This window comes from Dendrobates tinctorius, unplaced genomic scaffold, assembly GCF_039654945.1.
Source record: "Dendrobates tinctorius isolate UK_male_01 unplaced genomic scaffold, ASM3965494v1 ptg000063l, whole genome shotgun sequence".
Taxonomy (NCBI): Eukaryota; Metazoa; Chordata; class Amphibia; order Anura; family Dendrobatidae; genus Dendrobates; species Dendrobates tinctorius.
This window is the reverse complement of record NW_027361731.1, coordinates 31,215,240-31,237,338: the sequence shown is the minus strand read 5'-3', so window position 1 is coordinate 31,237,338 and position 22,099 is coordinate 31,215,240. Positions and strand designations below refer to the sequence as shown.

The window sequence follows — 22,099 nt, the reverse complement described above, 5'->3', positions numbered from 1 at the left end:
GCCACGTGTGTACAAGGTTTACTGAGTGAAGCCATGTTTGTACAAGGTGTACAGAGCGTGGCTATGTGTGTAAAAGGTGTACAGAGCAGAGCCGCATGTGTACAAGGTTTACGGAGTGGGGCCATGTGTGTACTGAGTGGAGCCATGTGTGCGAGGTGTACAGAGCTGAGCCGTGTGTGTATGAGGTATACGAAGTGGAGCCGTGTGTGTGCGAGGTGTACAGAGCTGAGCCGTGTGTGTATGGGGTGTACGGAGCGGAGCCGCGTGTGTATGGGTTGTACGGAGTGGAGCTGTATGTGTATGGGGTGTACAAAACGGAGCCCTGTGTGAGCAGAGCCGTGTGTTGTGAGTTCATTTTCCTCTTCGTCACTGAGGTCTGGTGAACTCCCTGTTCTGGTAAAGGAAGTTAATGAGCCTGATTATCAGGCACCTGAGCCTAATGAGGATGACTGGCTGAGTGGAGTCACGGACTGGATATAAGGCTGCCGACGCCCTTCTTCCCTGCGGGTGATTTCTCTGTGGACCTCTAGGACACCAGTCTGATTCCTGCTCTTCTAAAGCTAAGTTTTCTGCTTTGCCTGTTAGCATTTGTGTTTTGTTTTTGTTTTCCTTGCTTTTCTGGATTCTGCCATTCCCTGTTGGGGTGAGCTGAATCTCCTTTTGCCGGTTGCTCTGTCTTCAGAATATTCCTGAGTACTGACATAGCTTTTTTGAAGCCTAGCGTCTTCAGGGCCTTTTTTACTGTCAGTCTGTTGGCTCTTATTTTCATAGGGTTTTTCACGGATTGCAGACAGCAGCCTTCCTGTCCTTTTCTATCTAGTTAGCTTGGGCCCCGTCTTTGCTCAGTCTATCTTTCTGTCCGTGTTAGTGTTTTCATCTTGCTTCACCGTCATTATCTGTTGGGGGCTGCCTATTGCTTTGGGGTCTGCTCTGGGGCAGTTTAGATTTCCCCTTTCTTTCTTTAGGCCTATTTAATTCTCCGGCTGTGATCGAGGGGTCTAGGGCATCGTAGGAACCCCCCCACGGCTACTGCTAGTTGTGTTGATAGGTTCAGGGGTCTGCAATCCGATAGCTGCCAACTTCTCTGGTTTTCTGGACTTAGCTAGCATTTCTGTTTTTTCCTCCTACGGTGACTCAATCATAACAGAATCACCCGCCATACCGCAGATCCTAGGGTACTCAATAGCAGGAAAGAATTGTGTTTAAAAAAAAAAAAGTGTGTGTATATTCTTTCCTCTATATCTCTGAGGCCGTAGGGGGAATTTTTTTTTTCTCTCAATGGAGATAAAGCAATTGTCTGATCGTGTGGAGCAGCTCGCTGTGGAAGTGCGGGGAATTTCCGCCTACCTTGCTCGTTCGCATACTGTTGAACCAAAGATCCCTACACCTGATGTATTTTTTGGGGATCGATCTAAATTTTTGAGTTTCAAAAATAATTGTAAATTATTTTTTGCCTTGAAGCCTAACTCGTCAGGGAGCTCCGCGCAGCAGGTTAAAATTGTCATCTCTTTGCTGCGTGGCGATCCCCAGGATTGGGCGTTTTCTTTGAAACCAGATGATCCTATTCTGACTAATGTGAACGCATTTTTTCAAGCTTTGGGGTTGTTGTATGACGAACCTAATGCTATTGATCAGGCTGAAAAGACCCTGTTGGCATTGAACCAGGGTCGAGATTCTGCAGAGTTGTACTGTCAAAAGTTCCGAAAGTGGGCGGTCCTTAGTACCTGGAATGATAATGCCTTGGCTGCTCTCTTTCGGAAGGGTTTGTCAGAAACCGTAAAAGATACTATGGTGGGATTTCCTGTTCCCTCTGGTCTGGACGATTCTATGTCATTAGCCATTCAGGTTGATCGGCATTTACGTGAACGCAGGATTGCACGAGAGGTGTTGCCACCGGTTGAACAGACGTCTGAATCTATGCAGTGTGATAGAGTATTGTCTAAGGCGCAACGTCAGGAGTTCAGAAGGCGTAATAAGCTGTGTTTTTTCTGTGGAGATGCCTCGCATATTTGTTTGTCCTAAACGAGAGAAACGCTTTGCACACACGTTTTCTGTTGGTGGTGTTCAACCTAAGATTCTTCTGGCAATTACTCTGATCTGCTCCCTGTCCACATTTTCCGCCAAGGCTTTTGTGGATTCGGGAGCAGCGCTAAACCTAATGGACTTGGATTTTGCTAAACGTTGTGGATTTCCGATGACACCTCTGCAGACGCCTATCCCTTTGAGGGGGATTCATGCTACTCCTTTGGCTAAAAATAAACCTCAGTTTTGGACCCAGGTGGTCATGCAGCTCGCCGCAGACCATCAAGAAAATTGCAGATTTTTGGTGTTGCATGGTCTGCATGATGCCGTTGTTCTGGGGTTTCCCTGGTTGCAAATTCATAATCCAGTTTTGGATTGGAAATCTGTGTCTGTGGTGAGTTGGGGTTGTCGGTGTGCCTTTAGTGAGGCTCCGGTTTTTTCCACCTCTCCTCAGTCGCATGATGTTCCTGACTATTTGGCGGACTTTTATGATGTATTTAGTGAGAATGAGTCTGCGTCCTTGCCTCCTCATAGGAGTTATGACTGTGCAATTGAACTAAGCCCGGGGTGTAAATTTCCCAAGGGTCAGCTCTTCAATTTATCTGTACCCGAGCACGAGGCTATGCGGTCCTATATTAAGGAGGCGTTGGAGAAGGGTCATATTAGACCATCCTCTTCACCCTTAGGTGCCGGGTTTTTTTTTGTGGCCAAAAAGGATGGTTCTTTAAGGCCTTGTATTGATTATCGTGCCCTCAATAAAATTACTATTAAATATCAGTATCCGTTACCCCTGATTTCGGATCTATTCTCTAGAGTTAGAGGTGCTTGCTGGTTTACCAAGCTTGACCTCAGGGGGGCGTATAATCTTATCCGCATTAAGCAGGGGGATGAATGGAAGACGGCGTTAAATACTCCGGAGGGACATTTTGAGTACCTGGTGATGCCTTTTGGGCTCACTAATACCCCTTCTGTCTTCCAGTGCTTCATGAACGATATTTTTCGAGACTTTGTCGATACATTTTTGATTATCTATCTGGATGATATTTTGATCTTCTCCAAGGATTGGGATTCTCATGTGGAACATATTCGGACGGTGTTCCGGATCTTGAGGGAGAATTCCCTGTATGTCAAACGATCGAAATGCCTTTTTGGAGTACAGAGGATTTCATTTTTGGGATTTATTTTGTCTCCGTCAACTATTGAAATGGACCCGGCCAAGGTACAGGCCATTTATGATTGGGTTCAGCCCACTTCTTTGAAGGCCCTTCAGAAGTTATTGGGTTTTGCTAATTTTTATCGGAAATTTATAGCAAAATGTTCTAGTATTGCCAAGCCATTGACTGATCTGACTAAGAAGGGTGCTGATGTGTTGAATTGGTCTCTGGAGGCTGTTGCTTCCTTTCAGGAGCTGAAGCGAAGATTTACCTCCACCCCGGTTTTGCGGCAACCTGATGTCTCACTCCCGTTCCAGGTAGAGGTGGATGCTTCTGAGATTGGTGCAGGAGCTGTTTTGTCCCAAAAGGATCCTGTAACATCTAAAATGAATCCCTGTGCTTTCTTTTCGCGAAAGTTCTCCCCATCTGAACGTAACTATGATGTGGGGAATCGGGAACTGTTGGCCATGAAATGGGCATTTGAGGAGTGGAGACATTGGTTGGAGGGAGCTAAACATCAAGTTGTGGTCCTCACTGACCACAAGAATTTGATTTACCTAGAGTCGGCTAAACGCTTGAACCCTAGACAGGCTAGGTGGGCCTTGTTTTTTACACGTTTTAATTTTGTGGTCTCTTTTCTTCCTGGAACTAAGAATGTCAAGGCAGACGCCCTCTCTAGGAGTTTCTTTGCTGATTCTCCTGTGGTGACCAAGCCTGCTACCATCTTAGGCGAAGGGGTAGTTCTTTCTGCCATTTCGCCCGATTTGAGACTTGCTCTGCAAGAGTTCCAGGAGGACAAACCTGAGTGTTGTCCCAGTGGAAAGTTGTATGTTCCTGACCAGTGGAAGAAGAGAGTGATGTCTGAAGTTCATTGCTCTGCATTGGCTGGTCATCCAGGTATTTTTGGTACTAGAGATCTGGTGAGTCGCTCTTTTTGGTGGCCCACCTTGTCTCATGATGTCAGGAATTTTGTGCAGTCCTGTGGGACTTGCTCCCGGTCTAAATCTTGTTCTCGCTCTAGTGGGTTGTTGATGCCTTTGCCGGTCCCCAGGAGGCCATGGACCCATATTTCTATGGATTTCATCTTTGATATGCCGGTCTCTCAAAGAATGACTGTTCTTTGGGTGATTTGTGATAGGTTCTCTAAGATGGTTCATCTTGTACCACTCCCTAAGTTGCCATCTTCCTCTGAGTTGGTGCCCCTGTTTTTGCAACAGGTGGTTCGCTTACACGGGATTCCTGAGAACATTGTATCTGACAGAGGAGTTCAGTTTGTGTATAGATTTTGGAGGACTTTCTGTTCCAAGCTGGGAATTCAGTTGTCCTTCTCCTCTGCTTTTCACCCTCAGACCAATGAGCAGACAGAGAGAACAAACCAGACCTTGGAGTCGTATTTGAGATGTTTTATTTCCGCTGATCAGGATGATTGGGTTTCATTTTTGCCCTTGGCCGAATTTGCTTTAAATAATAGAGCTAGTTCTGCCACTTTGATGTCACCTTTTTTTTTGTAACTTTGGGTTTCATCCTCGATTTTCTTCAGGGCAGGTGGAGCCTTCTGCCTGCCCAGGTGTTGACACTGTGGTGGAGAGAATGCACCAGATCTGGGACCAAGTGGTGGATAAGTTACCTCTCTCCCAGGAAAAGGCCCAGCGGTTTTCCAATCGACATAGGACCATTGGTCCCCAGTTTAAGATTGGTGATATGGTGTGGTTATCATCAAAAAATATTGCTATGAAGGTGGCTTCTCCTAAGTTTAAGCCTAGATTTATTGGACCTTACAAGATTTTGGAGATTATTAATCCGGTCTCTTTTCGTTTGGCTCTTCCTGTCACATTTAAAATCCATAATGTGTTCCATAAGTCCTTGTTGAAGAGGTTTGTTGAACCAGTTGTTCCTGGGGTGGCACCTCCAGACCCTGTATTGGTTGAAGGTAACATGGAATATGAGGTAGAGAAAATACTGGATTCCCGTCTGGCTAGACGGAGACTCCAGTATTTGGTTAAGTGGAAGGGTTATGGTCAGGAGGATAATTCCTGGGTCTCTGCCTCTGATATTCATGCCAAAAAATTGGTGCGTGCCTTTCATCGGGCTCACCCTGATCGCCCTGGTGGCGTGGTTGAGGGTTCGGTGACCCCTCCTCAAGGGGGAGGTACTGTTGTGAGTTCATTTTCCCCTTCGTCACTGAGGTCTGGTGAACTCCCTATTCTGGTAAAGGAAGGTAATGAGCCTGATTATCAGGCACCTGAGCCTAATGAGGATGACTGGCTGAGTGGAGTCACGGACTGGATATAAGGCTGCCGACGTCCTTCTGCCCTGCGGGTGATTTCTCTGTGGACCTCTAGGACACCAGTCTGATTCCTGCTCTTCTAAAGCTAAGTTTTCTGCTTTGCCTGTTAGCATTTGTGTTTTGTTTTTGTTTTCCTTGCTTTTCTGGATTCTGCCATTCCCTGTTGGGGTGAGCTGAATCTCCTTTTGCCGGTTGCTCTGTCTTCAGAATATTCCTGAGTACTGACATAGCTTTTTTGAAGCCTAGCGTCTTCAGGGCCTTTTTCACTGTCAGTCTGTTGGCTCTTATTTTCATAGGGTTTTTCACGGATTGCAGACAGCAGCCTTCCTGTCCTTTTCTATCTAGTTAGCTTGGGCCCCGTCTTTGCTCAGTCTATCTTTCTGTCTGTGGTATTGTTTTCATCTTGCTTCACCGTCATTATCTGTTGGGGGCTGCCTATTGCTTTGGGGTCTGCTCTGGGGCAGTTTAGATTTCCCCTTTCTTTAGGCCTATTTAATTCTCCGGCTGTGATCGAGGGGTCTAGGGCATCGTAGGAACCCCCGACGGCTACTGCTAGTTGTGTTGATAGGTTCAGGGGTCTGCAATCCGATAGCTGCCAACTTCTCTGGTTTTCTGGACTTAGCTAGCATTTCTGTTTTTGCCTCCTACGGTGACTCAATCATAACAGGCACCAACTCTGAGGAAGATGGCAACTTATGGAGTGGTACAAGATGGACCATCTTAGAGAATCTATCACAAATCACCCAAATAACAGTCATTCTCTGAGAGACAGGCATATCAGAAATAAAATCCATTGAAATATGGGTCCATGGCCTCCTGGGCCATGGATTCAAAAAGATATAAATAAACTGGAGAAGTGGGCAGCAACTAACAGTATGGTTTTTAACAGGGAAAAATGCAAAGTACTACATCTGGGCAATAAAAATGAAAAAAGCATATACAGAATGAGAGGAATAGGGCTAAGCAACAGCACATGTGAAAAAGACTTGGGTATACTAATAGATCACAGACTGAATATGAGTCAACAGTGTGATTCAGCAGCAAAAAAGGCAAATGCAATTCTAGGATGTATTAACAGAAGCATATAGTCTAGATCACGTGAAGTCATTATTTCCCTCTACTCTTCTTTGGTCAGACCTCATCTGGAATATTGTGTCCAGTTTTGGGCACCACATTTAAAAAAAGACATCAACAAACTGGAGCAAGTTCAGAAAAGAGCGACCAGAATGGTGACCGGTCTGCAAACCCTGTCTTATGAGGAAAGGTTGCAGGATTTGGGAATGTTTAGTTTGCAAAAGAGAAGACTGAGAGGAGACTTAATAGCTGTCTACAAATATCTAAAGGGCTGTCACATTGTAGAAGGATCAACTTTATTCTCATTTGCACAAGGAAAGACTAGAAGCAATGGGATGAAACTGAATGGGAGGAGACACAGATTAGATATTAGAAAAAACTTTTTGACAGTTAGAGTGATCAATGAATGTAACAAGCTGCCACGAGAAGTGGTGAGTTCTCCTTCAATGGAAGTCTTCAAACAGAGGCTGGACAGACATCTGACTGGGATGATTTAGCGAATCCTGCTTTGAGCAGGGGGTTGGACCAGATGGCCCAGGAGGTCCCTTCCAACTCTACGATTCTATGGCAAAGGCATCAACAACCCACTAGAGCGAGAACAAGGTTTAGACCGGGAGCAAGTCCCACAGGACTGCACAAAATTCCTGACATCACGAGACAAGGCTGGCCACCAAAAAGACCGACTCACCAAATCTCTAGTACCTAAAATACCTGGATGACCAGCCAATACGGAGCAATGAACTTCAGACATTACTCTCTTCCTCCACTGGTCAGGAACATAAAATTTTCCAATGGGACAACGCTCAGGTTTGTCCTCCTGGAACTCTTCCAGAGCACGCCTCAAATCGGGCGAGATGGCAGAAAGAACTACCCCCTCACCTAAGATGGTAGCAGGCTTGGTCACCACAGGAGCATCAGCAAAGAAACTCCTAGAGAGGGCGTCTGCCTTGACATTATTAGTTCCAGGAAGAAAAGAGACCACAAAATCAAAACGTGTGAAAAACAAGGCCCACCTAGCCTGTCTAGGATTCAAGCGTTTGGCCGACTCAAGGTAAATCAAATTCTTGTGGTCAGTAAGGACCACGACTTGATGTTTAGCTCCCTCCAAGCAATGTCTCCACTTCTCAAATGCCCATTTCATGGCTAACAGTTCCCGATTCCCCACATCATAGTTGCGTTCGGATGGGGAGAACTTTCGGGAAAAGAAAGCACAGGGATTCGTTTTAGATGTTACCGGGTCTTTTTGGGACAAAACAGCTCCTGCGCCAATCTCAGAAGCGTCCACCTCTACCTGAAACGGGAGTGAGACATCAGGTTGCCGCAAAACCGGAGCAGAAGTGAACCTCCGCTTCAGCTCCTGAAAGGAAGAAACAGCCTCCGGAGACCAATTCAGCACTCTTCTTAGTCAAATCAGTCAATGGTTTGGCAATACCAGAAAAATTAGCTATAAATTTACGATAAAAATAAGCAAAACCCAAAAACTTCTGGAGGGCCTTCAAAGAAGTGGGCTGAACCCAATCATAAATGGCCTGTACCTTGGCCGGGTCCATTTCAATAGTTGACGGAGACAAAATAAATCCCAAAAATGAAATCCTCTGTACATCAAAAAGGCATTTCGATCCCTTAACATACAGGGAATTCTCCCTCATAGTCCGAACATGTTCCACATGAGAGTCCCAATCCTTGGAAAAGATCAAAATATCATCCAGATAGATGATCAAAAATTTATCCACAAAGTCCCGGAAAATATCATTCATGAAGCACTGGAAGACAGAAGGGGCATTAGTGAGCCCAAAAGGCATCACCAGGTACTCAAAATGTCCCTCCGGAGTATTAAACGCCGTCTTCCATTCATCCCCATGCTTAATGCGAATAAGATTATACGCCCCCCTGAGGTCAAGCTTGGTAAACCAGCAAGCACCTTTAACTCTGGAGAATAGATCAGAAATCGGGTAACGGATACTGATATTTAACAGTAATTTTGTTGAGGGAACGATAGTCAATACAAGGCCTTAATGAACCATCCTTTTTGGCCACAAAAAAAAACCCGGCACCTAAGGGTGAAGAGGATGGTCTAATATGACCCTTCTCCAACGCCTCCTTAATATAGGACCGCATAGCCTCGTGCTCGGGTACAGATAAATTGAAGAGCTGACCCTTGGGAAATTTACACCCCGGGCTTAGTTCAATTGCACAGTCATAACTCCTATGAGGAGGCAGAGACGCAGACTCATTCTCACTAAATACATCATAAAAGTCCGCCAAATAGTCAGGAACATCATGCGACTGAGGAGAGGTGGAAAAAACCGGAGCCTCACTAAAGGCACACCGACAACCCCAACTCACCACAGACACAGATTTCCAATCCAAAACTGGATTATGAATTTGCAACCAGGGAAACCCCAGAACAACGGCATCATGCAGACCATGCAACACCAAAAATCTGCAATTTTCTTGATGGTCTGGGGCGACCCGCATTACCACCTGGGTCCAAAACAGGTTTATTCTTCGCCAAAGGAGTAGCATCAATACCCCTCAAATGTGTGTGCAAAACGTTTCTCTCGTTTAGGGTAGACAGAAATCATATGAGAGGCATCTCCACAGAAAAAACACAGCTTATTACGCCTTCTGAACTCCTGACGTTGCGCCCTAGACAAAACTCTATCACATTGCATAGGTTCAGACATTTGTTCAACAGGTGGCAACATTTCTCGTGTACTTTTACGTTCACGTAAACGCCAATCAACCTGAATGGCTAATGACATAGAATCGTCACGACCAGAGGGAACAGAAAATCCCACCATAGTATCTTTTACGGTTTCTGACAAACCCTTCCGAAAGAGAGCTGCCAAGGCACCATCATTCCAGGTAGTAAGGACCGCCCACTTTCGGAAATTTTTGACAGTATAACTCTGCAGAATCCTGACCCTGGCTCAATGCCAACAGGGCTTTCTCAGCTTGATCAATAGCATTAGGTTCATCATACAACAACCCCAAGGCTTGAAAAAATGCGTCCACATTAGTTAGAATAGGATCATCAGGTGTCAAAGAAAACGCCCAATCCTGGGGATCGCCGCGCAGCGAAGAGATGAAAATTTTCCCCAATGAGTTAGGCTTCAAGGCAAGAAATAATTTACAATTATTCTTAAAATTCAAAAATTTAGACCGATCCCCAAAAAACACATTAGGAGTAGGAATCTTTGGTTCAGCAGCCTGTGAATGAGTGAGATAGGCGGAAATTCCCCGCACTTCAGCAGCGAGCTGCTCCACACGATCAGACAATTGCTTAATCTCCATTAAGAAAATTCCTCCTACGGCCCCAGAGAAAAAGAGGAAAAAATATACATAAAAAAAAATTCTGACACTTTTTTTTTTTTTTTTACAATTCTTTCCTGCTATTGAGTACCCTAGAATCTGCGGTATGGCTGGTGATTCTGTTATGATGAGTCACCGGAGGAGGAAAAAACAAAAATACAAGCTAAGTCCAGAAAACCGGAGAGGTTGGGACCCCTGATCCTATTCACAACAACTAATAGTAGCCGTGGGGTGTTCCTACGGTGGTCCTAGACACCTCGTTCACAGCCGGAGAACTAAATAAACATAAAGAAAGGGGAAATCTAAACTACCCCAGAGCAGACCCCAGACCAGGGCTGGCTGAACACAAACACTAAGTAAACCAGACAAAATCTCATGGAACAAAAGCAGAGCAAAAACTTAGCTTTAGTAGACAGGACTAAACTGGAGGCCAGAGCTCATAGCAGAGAGGATCACCAGCAACCCAGCAGGGCGTCGGCGGCCTTATATCCACTCAGAGATTCCGGATGTCCAATCACACTCCACCTGTTCAGATGACAGGTTTTTCCCATCCAAATCAATTTCACTACCTCCTTTCACCAGCAGAGGGAGTTCATCGGACATCAAAAGTGAAGGAGAAAATGAGCTCATAACACCGCCCCTTCTTATGTCTCTGCTGCAGGTTTCCTGTTTCCTAGGGGCGGATACCATCTCTCATGTCTGCGGTGCTGTCATGGCTCTGGAAAATCAAATTACCGGTAAGTAATTATCATTTTTCTCTCTGTTCTTTCTCTCTAATCTTTCTTTTTTTCTTTTTCTCTCTTTCTCTATTCTTTCTTTCTTCTTTCTCTCTGTTCTTTCTTTTTTTCTTTCCCCTCTTCCATTCACTCTCTCTGTTCTTTCTTTCGCACTGTTCTTTCTTTCCCCTCTTTCTTTCTCTCTAATCTTTTTCTCTGTTTTTTCTTTCTCTCTATGTTCTTTCTTTCTCTCCGTTCTTCCTTTATCTCTCTCTGTTCTTTCTCTCTTTGTTCTCTTTCTTTCCCCTCATTCTTTCTTTCTTTCTTCTTTCTCTCTGTTCTTTCTTTCTTTCCCCTCTTCTATTCACTCTCTCTCTTCTTTCTTTCGCACTGTTCTTTCTTTCCCCTCTTTCTTTCTCTCTAATCTTTCTTTTTCTCTCTGTTTTTTCTTTCTCTCTATGTTCTTTCTTTCTCTCTCCGTTCTTCCTTTATCTCTCTGTTCTTTTGCTCTTTGTTCTTTCTTGCCCCTCATTCTTTCTTTCATTCTTTCTTTCTCTCTGTTCCTTCTTTCTCTCTTTTCTTTCTTTCCTCTCTTTCTCTGTTCTTTTTCTCTGTTCTTTCTTTCCCCTCTTTCTTTCTGTTTTTTATTTCTATCCCCTCATTCTTACTCTCTCCCTCTCTGTTCTTTCTTTCTCCTCTTTCTTTTTTTCTCTCTGTTCTTTTTTTCGTCCACTCTTTATTTCTCTGTTCTTTTTCTTTCTTCTTTCTTTCCCTCTGTTCTTTCTTTCTTTCCCCTCTTTCTTTCTTTTTCTTTCTCTGTCCTTTCTTTCCCCTCTTTATTTTTCTTTCTCTCTCTGTTCTTTCTTTTTTCCCCTCTTTCTTTCTCTCTCCCTTTTTATTCTTTCTTTCTTTCTTTCTTTCCCCTCTTTCTTTTTTTTTCTCTCTCGCTCTTCTTTTTTTTCTGTCCCCTCTTTCTTTCTCTCTCTGTTCTTTTTTCTGTTTCTTTCTTCTTTCTTTCTCTCTCTGTTCTTTCTATCCCCATTTTCTTTCTCTCTCTCTCTCTCTCTCTCTCTCTCGCCTTTCTCCTCTTTCTCTCTCTGTTCTTGCTTTCTCTCTCTGTTTTCTTTTTTCTCTCTCTTTGTTCTCTCTCTTTGTTCTTTCTATCTTTTTCTCAGTACCAGTCAGTGTGCCCACAGTACCAGTAGACTAAGAGGGGTAGTAAACTAGGTGGCACTGGTCACATTGAGCCTCTCATCCTTTTTACTGGTGTATAACCATATGCCCTGAGCACCCCGATAAGTGAGACAGCCACAGACAACAGGGTACAAACAAATCACTATTACTATCAGTTCATGTGGACAATCTAATATATAAAGCTCAAGTGTGTGTATGTGTGTGTGTATGTATGTCCGGGATTGACATCCGCACCGTCGCAGCTACTGCCACAAAATTTGGCACAGTCACACGTCTGGACCCCGAGAGCGTCATAGGCTATGTTGTGAGGTGAAATGTTAACCCCGCGCGTTGACTATGGGATGGAGGCTGTGTGATGGGTATATGGGCACTGGACTATGGGATGGAGGATATGTATGATGGGTATATGGGCATGGGACTATGGGATGGAGAATATGTATGATGGGTATATGGGCATGGGACTATGGGATGGAGGATGTGTGATGGGTATATGGGCACTCCACTATGGGATGGCAAATATGTATGATGGGTATATGGGCATGGGACTATGGGATGGAGAATATGTATGATGGGTATATGGGCATGGGACTATGAGATGAAGGATGTATGATGGGTATATGGGCATGGGACTATGGGATGGAGAATATGTATGATGGGTATATGGGCACTCGACTATGGGATGGCTAATATGTATGATGGGTATATGGGCATGGGACTATGGGATGGAGGATATGTATGATGGGTATATGGGCATGGGACTATGGGATGGAGGATGTATGATGGGTATATGGGCATGGGACTATGGGATGGAGGATGTGTGGGTATTTGGGCACTCGACTATGGGATGGATGATATGTATGATGGGTATATGGGCATGGGACTATGAGATGAAGGATGTGTGATGGGTATATGGGCATGGGACTATGGGATGGCGAATATGTATGATGGGTATATGGGCATGGGACTATGGGATGGAGGATATGTATGATGGGTATATGGACACTCGACGATGGGATGGAGGATGTGCGATGGGTATATGGGCATGGGACTATGGGATGGAGGATGTGCGATGGGTATATGGGCACTCGACTATGGGATGGAGGATATGTATGATGGGTATATGGGCACGGGACTATGGGATGGAGGATATGTATGATGGGTATATGAGCACGGGCCTATGGGATCGTGGATATGTATGATGGGTATATGGGCACGGGACTATGGGATGGAGGATAATTATAATTTGCTATAACTAACCACAGTTAGTTACTATGCCCGGGCAGCGCCATAATAGTTGCCATGGCGACGCTGATGTCATCATAGGTTGCAAGCCCCGCCGCTCATTATGATGTCATAATGGTTGACTATTGGATGGAGGATGTGTGATGGGTATATGGGCACTGGACAATGAGATGGAGGATATGTATGACGGGTATATGGGCACGGGACTATGGGATGGAGGATATGTATGATGGGTATATGGGCATGGGACTATGGGATGGCGGATATGTATGATGGGTATATGGGCATGGGACTATGGGATGGAGGATATGTATGATGGGTATATGGGCAATGGACTATGGGATGGCGGATATGTATGATGGGTATATGGGCATGGGACTATGGGATGGCGAATACGTATGACAGGTATTTGGGCATGGGACTATGGATGGCGAATATGCATGATGGGTGTATGGGCATGGGACTATGGGATGGAGGATGTGTGATGGGTATATGGGCACTCGACTGTGGGATGGAGGATATGTATGATGGGTATATGAGCACGGGCCTATGGAATCGTGGATATGTATGATGGGTATATGGGCACTGGACTATGGGATGGAGGATAATTATAATTTGCTATAACTAACCACAGTTAGTTACTATGTCCGGGCAGCGCTGGGCTCTTCAGCTAGTTATATACATAAAGTTAATGATGTCCCTGTGCCAAGCAGTGCGGAGGATCAGAATACACTGAGAAGACCAGGGCAGTGGAGTATGGGGAGAATAATTATATGGGGCACATTATGCTGTATGAAGTAATATATGGTGCCCATTATACTGTATGAAGTGATATATGGGGCCCATTATGCTGTATGAAGTAATATATGGGGTCCTTTATGCTGTATGCAGTAATATATGGGGCCCAATATACTGTATGGAGCATTATATGGGGCCCATAATACTGTATGGAGCATTATGTGGGGTTAGGGGATGACTTTGTTGTGGATCTGACCGCTGGGACCTCCATGATCCTAGGAAACGTAGCTTTGAAGAGTACCATGTAAATGGAGCTGTGGTCAATCATACGCACTGTGGTGCCATTCACATGTGGCTCTTCAAATAACTCCTTAAAGAGAGTGATGAGGGGACGACAAAGTATAAAAAAAATTCACTGATCGGGGTGAGGAGTGCTATAGTTTGTGGGCTGGTGGGATTTGTGTGGCAGGGCTGCTTTTTTGTCCCAGTCCAGCCCTGTGCCAGGCCTACCATTGCCATTAATGGCCCTTGTTCTGGATACTTCTGTGTTGTTCTTCTATGTGCATGTGATGGCGCTGACATCCTTGTGTTTGGACACCGTTTTTTTTCTATTTATCTAAATCAAAATGTCCACTATAGTTCTGTCCAGCCATATAATTGCTGTCTAGAAGGTCTAGTCATTTTTTATGTCTTCAATTATTACACATTGTATTTTTGTGTGTATTAATCCTTCATATATTTCATACTGTAAGGTAACAGCACCACCTCTGGCCGTTTAATGCATAGATTCTAGTTTAATTTGCAGTGTATTGTGGGATTGTTCCTGGTACATCATAGTCTTGTTTATGACACTGTGAAGGGAACAGCAGCCATTATTCCTCCACGTGTCTTAGGAGAAACCACACCATTCGTGTTCTTCATGCTTCTTAAACAGCCTGCTCTAAGCATAGTTGGTAAGCACTATCTAGGTGTTATAATCCTGTGTTTATAACGTTTGTTGTATTAAATAGGTAATCATCAGCTATGTATTACCTCATGGTACCTATGTATTACCTCATGGTACCTATGTATTACCTCATGGTGCCGATGTATTACCTCATGGTACCTATGTATTACCTCATGTTACTGAGTATTGCAGACTATTTGTGTTTCATGCTCTGTGCAGTTATATATTCTGAAATGCTCCTGTTATTGCATCCTATAGTTTGACCCTTTCCTGTCACATCTGCAATCAATAAAAGGTTACAATTTTACAGCCTCTTAAAGAAGACAGGGGGTTTAGCTACATGTCTCATAGCACACCCTGCTAACGTGTATGAGGACAGTATAACTATTGTACTCAGTTTTAAAATACAGATATAAAAATTTACTTTGTGTGGGAGGGGGGGCGTCATTTTGCGGTTCGCCTCAGGCAGCAGAGAGACTAGGTTCACCCCTGAACAGGGGGCGCTGTAGACCGGCGAGTTCTGTAGAACAGCAGCATAGAGAACTGAATCTTCTCTGCCACGGTGTCCTCCTCGTGGCCGCAGTCGGATGGTGGCGACTGGTCCTCTGCCTATGTGTATTGCACAGGCTTATACTTCATATAAGTGTCAGTCTTCACTGCAGCCCTGGATTTATGGACAGGAATCAGAAGGCACTGACTGAACACACACTGGATCAGTCAGGGGTGGCAGTGCTTGCAGGAGTGGATGGACGGAGGCGCTCGGCTCACCCTGTCTGGGGTCACCCGAAGACGGTCGGTTGGGGAGCAGCACCCTGTATTCTCCGGGGAGCGGGGCCGCAGATGTTCTGGCAGACATGTAATAATCCAGTGTGAGCTGAGCAATTCTCAGTCTGTGTATGAGGAACAGCTGAGCTGCCCAGGGCGAGAGCGACACACGGACTTCACGCAAGAAATACAGCGCAGAAGACACCGTGGCAGGTGCACAAGTCACACGAGGTGACTGCCAACAATAGGGAAACATTCACCTCTCAGTATGGTCATAGATAATCACCCCCTTACATCAAAGATTATGGGACCCCCAGCAAATCCCAACCCGCCATATTGGTGTCATGCTGTGACAGTTTTCAGTACGGAAGGTGGGCCTCAAACTGTCCCTAGGACCCTGAAACTATCCCTGTCCCAGGCGTACTCTTGATGGTAGAGAGGCCTGAGTCTCTGACTGTACTATGTTCCTGATGTGTCCCCTCCTCCATGAGAGCTGGGACAGAAATGGAAGGTAAACAAGACACAAAGACAAAACAGGGATAACAGAAAACCGCCATCATACACAAGCACTAACCGACAATAGGGAGCAGGATAGGGACAGGGAGAAGGGGAGGATAGAGATGGGGAGCAGGAAAGGGACATGGAGGAGGATAGGAACTTGGAGGAGGATAGTGACCGGCAGGAAGATAGGGGCAGTAGGAGGAATAAACTAAATGGGAACAGGGACTAGGAGATAAACACACACGTATAACAGCAAACCACAGAACACTACTACAACTCCACTCCAAACACTTAGCGCACAGCACCTACCGGAAGCGAGGAAGCAAAGCTGTCACCAGCAGGACAGAGAAGGTCTGGCCAGGTTTTATAGAGAGAGGTAATGACCAGATCAGAAGCAGCTGAAATGGAGCTGCATGTTTCTCACAACCATAGAAAGGGTGGTTAAGCTTTTCAGCACCAAAGGAAACTAAATTAATTTAATATGGGATCTAAACACACAGACTAAGGGCTCGTACTCATGTGCAAGAAAAATGGACGAGTGCAATCCAATAAAAAAAATCAGACTGCACTCTGCCCAATGATATCTGAATATGAAATAACTGGAACCTTGTACTAGTAAAATAGGTAATATAGTGAAAGTAATAATCCTGCAACCAAGAGACTGGACGTGGGTGTGATAAATGGAGAGTCGGAAATACACTGGAGGAAAAGGAGCTGGAGAAACCAACAAGAAGTCCGTACACAATGTGGTGAACAAAGTAATAGTTTATTTAATGACATCAGGTGACAACAACATGAACACAAATCCGTGTACATGAAAAGATATAAAACCAGGGCTGCACACCGAGACATGAAAAAGACTGTAGTCAAGAGGGAGCAAGAGGCCGTATATTAAGTAGTGATAATGCTGAGGGGTGTAATAGATCTGTCACACTATGAAATGTATAGAAGAGGTTAGATATAGTGCAAGTGGTTATAAAGTGCTAGTGCAAAACTAGTCCAGTTGGTGTCACTATAGATCCAAAATATTACTATATACAGTCATAGTTCTACAGAATAGTATGTTATATATACATACAAAGACACATTACACACATAGATATATATATATATATATATATATACATAGAATAGATACAATACACATATATACACACGTAGAATAGATACATTACATACAGTCATATGTAAAAGTTTGGGCACCCCTATTAATGTTAACCTTTTTTCTTTATAACAATTTTGTTTTTTGCAACAGCTATTTCAGTTTCATATATCTAATAACTGATGGACTCAGTTATATTTCTGGATTCAAATGAGGTTTATTGTACTAACAGAAAATGTGCAATCTGCATTTAAACAAAATTTGACCGGTGCAAAAGTATGGGCACCCTTATCATTTTCTTGATTTGAACACTCCTAACTACTTTTTACTGACTTCCTGAAGCACTAAATTGGTTTTGTAACCTCATTGAGCTTTGAACTTCATAGCCAGGTGTATCAAATCATGAGAAAAGGTATTTAAGGTGGACACTTGCAAGTAGTTCTCCTATTTGATTCTCCTATGAAGAGTGGCATCATGGGCTCCTCAAAACAACTCTCAAATGATCTGAAAACAAAGATTATTCAACATAGCTTTTCAGGGGAAGGATACAAAAAGTTGTCTCAGAGATTTAACCTGTCAGTTTCCACTGTGAGGAACATAGTAAGGAAATGGAAGAACACAGGTACAGTTCTTGTTAAGCCCAGAAGTGGCAGGCCAAGAAAAATATCAGAAAGGCAGAGAAGAAGAATGGTGAGAACAGTCAAGGACAATCCACAGACCACCTCCAAAGACCTGCAGCATCATCTTGCTGCAGATGGTGTCACTGTGCATCGGTCAACAATACAGCGCCTGCATAACGCCTTTTTGTATGACCAAACAACTCAATCTTTGTTTCATCAATCCACAGGACCTTCTTCGAAAATGTAACTGGCTTGTCCAAATGTGCTTTTGCATACCTCAGGCGACTCTGTTTGTGGCGTGCTTGCAGAAACGGCTTCTTTCGCATCACTCTCCCATACAGCTTCTCCTTGTGCAAAGTGCGCTGTATTGTTGACCGATGCACAGTGACACCATCTGCAGCAAGATGATGCTGCAGGTCTTTGGAGGTGGTCTGTGGATTGTCCTTGACTGTTCTCACCATTCTTCTTCTCTGCCTTTCTGATATTTTTCTTGGCCTGCCACTTCGGGGCTTAACAAGAACTGTACCTGTGTTCTTCCATTTCCTTACTATGTTCCTCACAGTGGAAACTGACAGGTTAAATCTCTGAGACAACTTTTTGTATCCTTCCCCTGAAAAGCTATGTTGAATAATCTTTGTTTTCAGATCAATTGAGAGTTGTTTTGAGGAGCCCATGATGCCACTCTTCATAGGAGAATCAAATAGGAGAACTACTTGCAAGTGGCCACCTTAACCCCTTAACCCCCCTTGGCAAAAATTTTGAAAATTTCGCAATTTTCCAACTTTGAATTTTTATGCCCTTAAATCACAGAGATACGGCACACAAAAACTTGATAAGTAACATTTCCCACATGTTTACTTTACATCAGCACAATTTTGGAACCAAAATTTTTTTTTGTTAGGAAGTTATAAGGGTTAAAAGTTGACCAGCGATTTCTCATTTTTACAACACCATTTTATTTTTAGGACCACATCACATTTGAAGCCACTTTGAGGTGTCTATATGATAGAAAATACCCAAAAGTGACACCATTCTAAAAACTGAACCCCTTAAGGTGCTCAAAACCACATTCAAGAAGTTTATTAACCCATTAGGTGCGTCACAGGAATTTTTTTGAATATTTAAAAAGAAATGAACATCTAACTTTTTTTCACAAAAAAAATACTTCAGGTTCAATTTTTTTTATTTTACCAAGGGTAACAGGAGAAATTGGACTGCAAAGGTTATTGTGCAATTTGTCCTGAGTATGCTGATACCTGATTTGTGGGGGGGAACGACTGTTTCGGCGCATGGCAGAGCTCAGAATGGAAGGAGCGCCGTTTGACTTTTTCAATGCAAAATTGGCTGGAATTCAGATCGGACGCCATGTCACGTCTGGAGAGTCCCTGATGTACCTAAACAGTGGAAACCCCCTACAAGTGACCCCATTTTGGAAATTAGACCCCCCAAGGAACTTATCTAGATATGTGGTGAGAACTTTGAACCCACAAGGGCTTTACAGAAGTTTATAACGTACAGCGGTACAATTAAAAAATCATATTTTTTCCACAAAAATGATCTTTTCACCCCAATTTTTATTTTCCCAAGGGTAACAGGACCCTAAAAGTTATTGTGCAATTTGTCCTGAGTACGCTGATACCCCACATGTGGGGGTAAACCACTATTTGGGCGCATGGCAGAGCTCGGAAGGGAAGCAGCGCCATTTGACGTTTTTGGCTGGAATTGAGATCGGACACCATGTCGCGTTTGGAAAACCTCTGATGTACCAAAACAGTGGAAATCCCCCACAAATGACACCATTTTGGAAACTAGACCCCCTAAGGAACTTATCTAGATGTGTGGTGAGAACTTTGAACCCCCATGGACTTCACAGAAGTTTATAACATAAAGCCATACAATTAAAAAATCATATTTTTTCCACAAAAATGATCTTTTCACCCTCAATTCTTATTTTTCCAAGGGTAACAGGACCATAAAAGTTATTGTGCAATTTGTTCTGAGTACGCTGATACCCCACATGTGGGGGTAAACCACTATTTGGGCGCATGGCAGAGCTCGGAAGGGAAGCAGCGCCATTTGACGTTTTTGGCTGGAATTGAGATCGGACACCATGTCGCGTTTGGAAAACTCCTGATGTACCAAAACAGTGGAAACCCCCCACAAATGACACCATTTTGGAAACTAGACCCCCTAAGGAACTTATCTAGATGTGTGGTGAGCACTTTGACCCCCCAGTGCTTCACAGAAGTTTATAATGCCCGGGCGTGAAAATAAATAATTCGTATTTTTTCCACAAACATGATCTTTTAGTCACCATTTTTTTATTTTTCCAAGGGTACCAGGAGAAATTGGACCCCAAAAGTTGTTGTCCAATTTGTCCTGAGTATGCTGATACCCCATATGTGGGAGAAAACTACTGTATGGGCACACGTCGGGGCTCGGAAGGGAAGTAGTGACGTTTTGGAATGCAGACTTTGATGGAATGGTCTGCGGGTGTCATGTTGCCTTTGGAGAGCCCCTAATGTACCTAAACAGTGGAAACCCCCCACAAATGACACCATTTTGTAAACTAGACCCCCCAAGGAACTTATCTAGATGTGTGGTGAGCACTTTGAACCCCCCAGTGCTTCACAGAAGTTTATAACGCCCGGGCGTGAAAATAAAAAATTCGTATTTTTTCCACAAACATGATCTTTTAGTCACCATTTTTTTATTTTCCCAAGGGTACCAGGAGAAATTGGACCCCAAAAGTTGTTGTCCAATTTGTCCTGAGTATGCTGATACCCCATATGTGGGAGAAAACTACTGTATGGGCACACGTCGGGGTTCGGAAGGGAAGTAGTGACGTTTTGGAATGCAGACTTTGATGGAATGGTCTGCGGGTGTCATGTTGCCTTTGGAGAGCCCCTAATGTTCCTAAACAGTGGAAACCCCCCCACAAATGACCCCATTTTGAAAACTAGACCCACTAAGGAACTTATCTAGATGTGAGGTGAGCACTTTGAACCCCCAAGGGCTTCACTGAAGTTTATAATGCCAGGGCATGAAAATAAAAAAATCGTATTTTTTCCAGAAACATGATCAATTAGTCCCCAATTTTTTCATTTTCCCAAGGGTAACAGGAGAAATTGGACCCCCAAAAGTTGTTGTCCAATTTGGCCTGAGTACGCTGACACCCCATATGTGGGAGAAAAGTACTGTATGGACACACGTTTGGGCTCGGAAGGGAAGCAGTGACGTTTTGGAATGCAGACTTTGATGGAATGGTCTGCGGGTGTCATGTGCGTTTGGAGAGCCCCTGATGTACCTAAAATATTGAAACTCCCCACAAGTGACCCCATTTTGGACACTAGACCCCCCACGGAACTTATCTAGATGTGTGGTGAGCACTTTGAACCCCCAAGTGTTTCACAGAAGTTTATAACACTCGGACGTGAAAATAAAAAAATCATTTTTTTCCACAAAAATGATATTTTTGCCCCCAATTTTTTATTTTCCTAAGGGTAACAGGAGAAATTGGACCCCAAAAATTGTTTTGCAATTTGTCCTGAGTAGGCTGATACCCTACATGTGGGGGTAAAACACTGTTTGGGCGCCTGGCAGAGCTTGGAAGGGAAGGAGCACCATTTGACTTTTTCAACTCAGAATTGGCTGGAATTGAGATCAGACGCCATGTTGCATTTGGAGAGCCCCTGATGTGCCCAAACAGTGGAAACCCCCAATTATAACTCCAACCCTAACCCCAACACACCCCTAACCCTAATCTGAGCCCTAACCCTAGCCCTAACCCTAACCCTAAGGCTGTGTGCACACGCTGCGGATTTTGCTGCGGTTCCGCAGCGGTTTTGGCTGCTGCGGACCCGCAGCAGTTTCTGCTGCGGTGTACAGTACCATGATTCCCTATGGGAATCAAAAACCGCAGTGCAGACGGTGCAGAATTTTCCGCGCTGATTATCTGCGGTTTTCAATCCGCAGAAAGAATTGACATGTCAATTCTTTCTGCGGATTCTCCTGCGGTTTGCCATCTCCTCTATTGAGGAGATGAAAAACCGCAGGACAAAACCGCAGAGCAATCCGCAGGTAAAACCGCAGGTCTTTTGACCTGCGGTTTCACCTGCGGATTTTACAAAATCCGCGCGGATGAATCCGCACCTAATCCGCAGCGTGTGCACACAGCCTTACCCTAACGGGAAAATGGAGATAAATACTTTTTTTTTAGTTTTATTATTTTTCCCTAACTAAGGGGGTGATAACGGGGGGTTTGACTTACTATTTATGGCGGTTTTTATGTTTGGCGGCTGTCACACGCTAAAAGACGCTTTTTATTGTAAAATAGTTTTTGCATCACCACATTTTGAGAGCTATAATTTTTCCGTATTTTGACCCACTGAGTCATGTGAGGTCTTATTTTTTGCGGGACGAG

General features: G+C 44.1%; 1 protein-coding gene across 2 annotated transcripts in view; it reads left to right on the top strand.

Annotated features, from left to right (window-relative positions):
• Positions 1 to 22,099, top strand: part of CACNG4 (calcium voltage-gated channel auxiliary subunit gamma 4) — a 136,159-nt gene that overhangs the window by 34,963 nt on the left and 79,097 nt on the right. The window contains exon 2 of one of the 2 annotated variants that reach the window (XM_073579811.1): positions 10,514 to 10,589. The exons of the other annotated variant lie outside the window; for it this stretch is intronic. Within the exon in view, the coding sequence (XP_073435912.1) occupies positions 10,514 to 10,589 (76 nt within the window). The remainder of the gene's footprint in view (positions 1 to 10,513; positions 10,590 to 22,099) is intronic. 2 annotated transcript variants of the gene reach the window in all.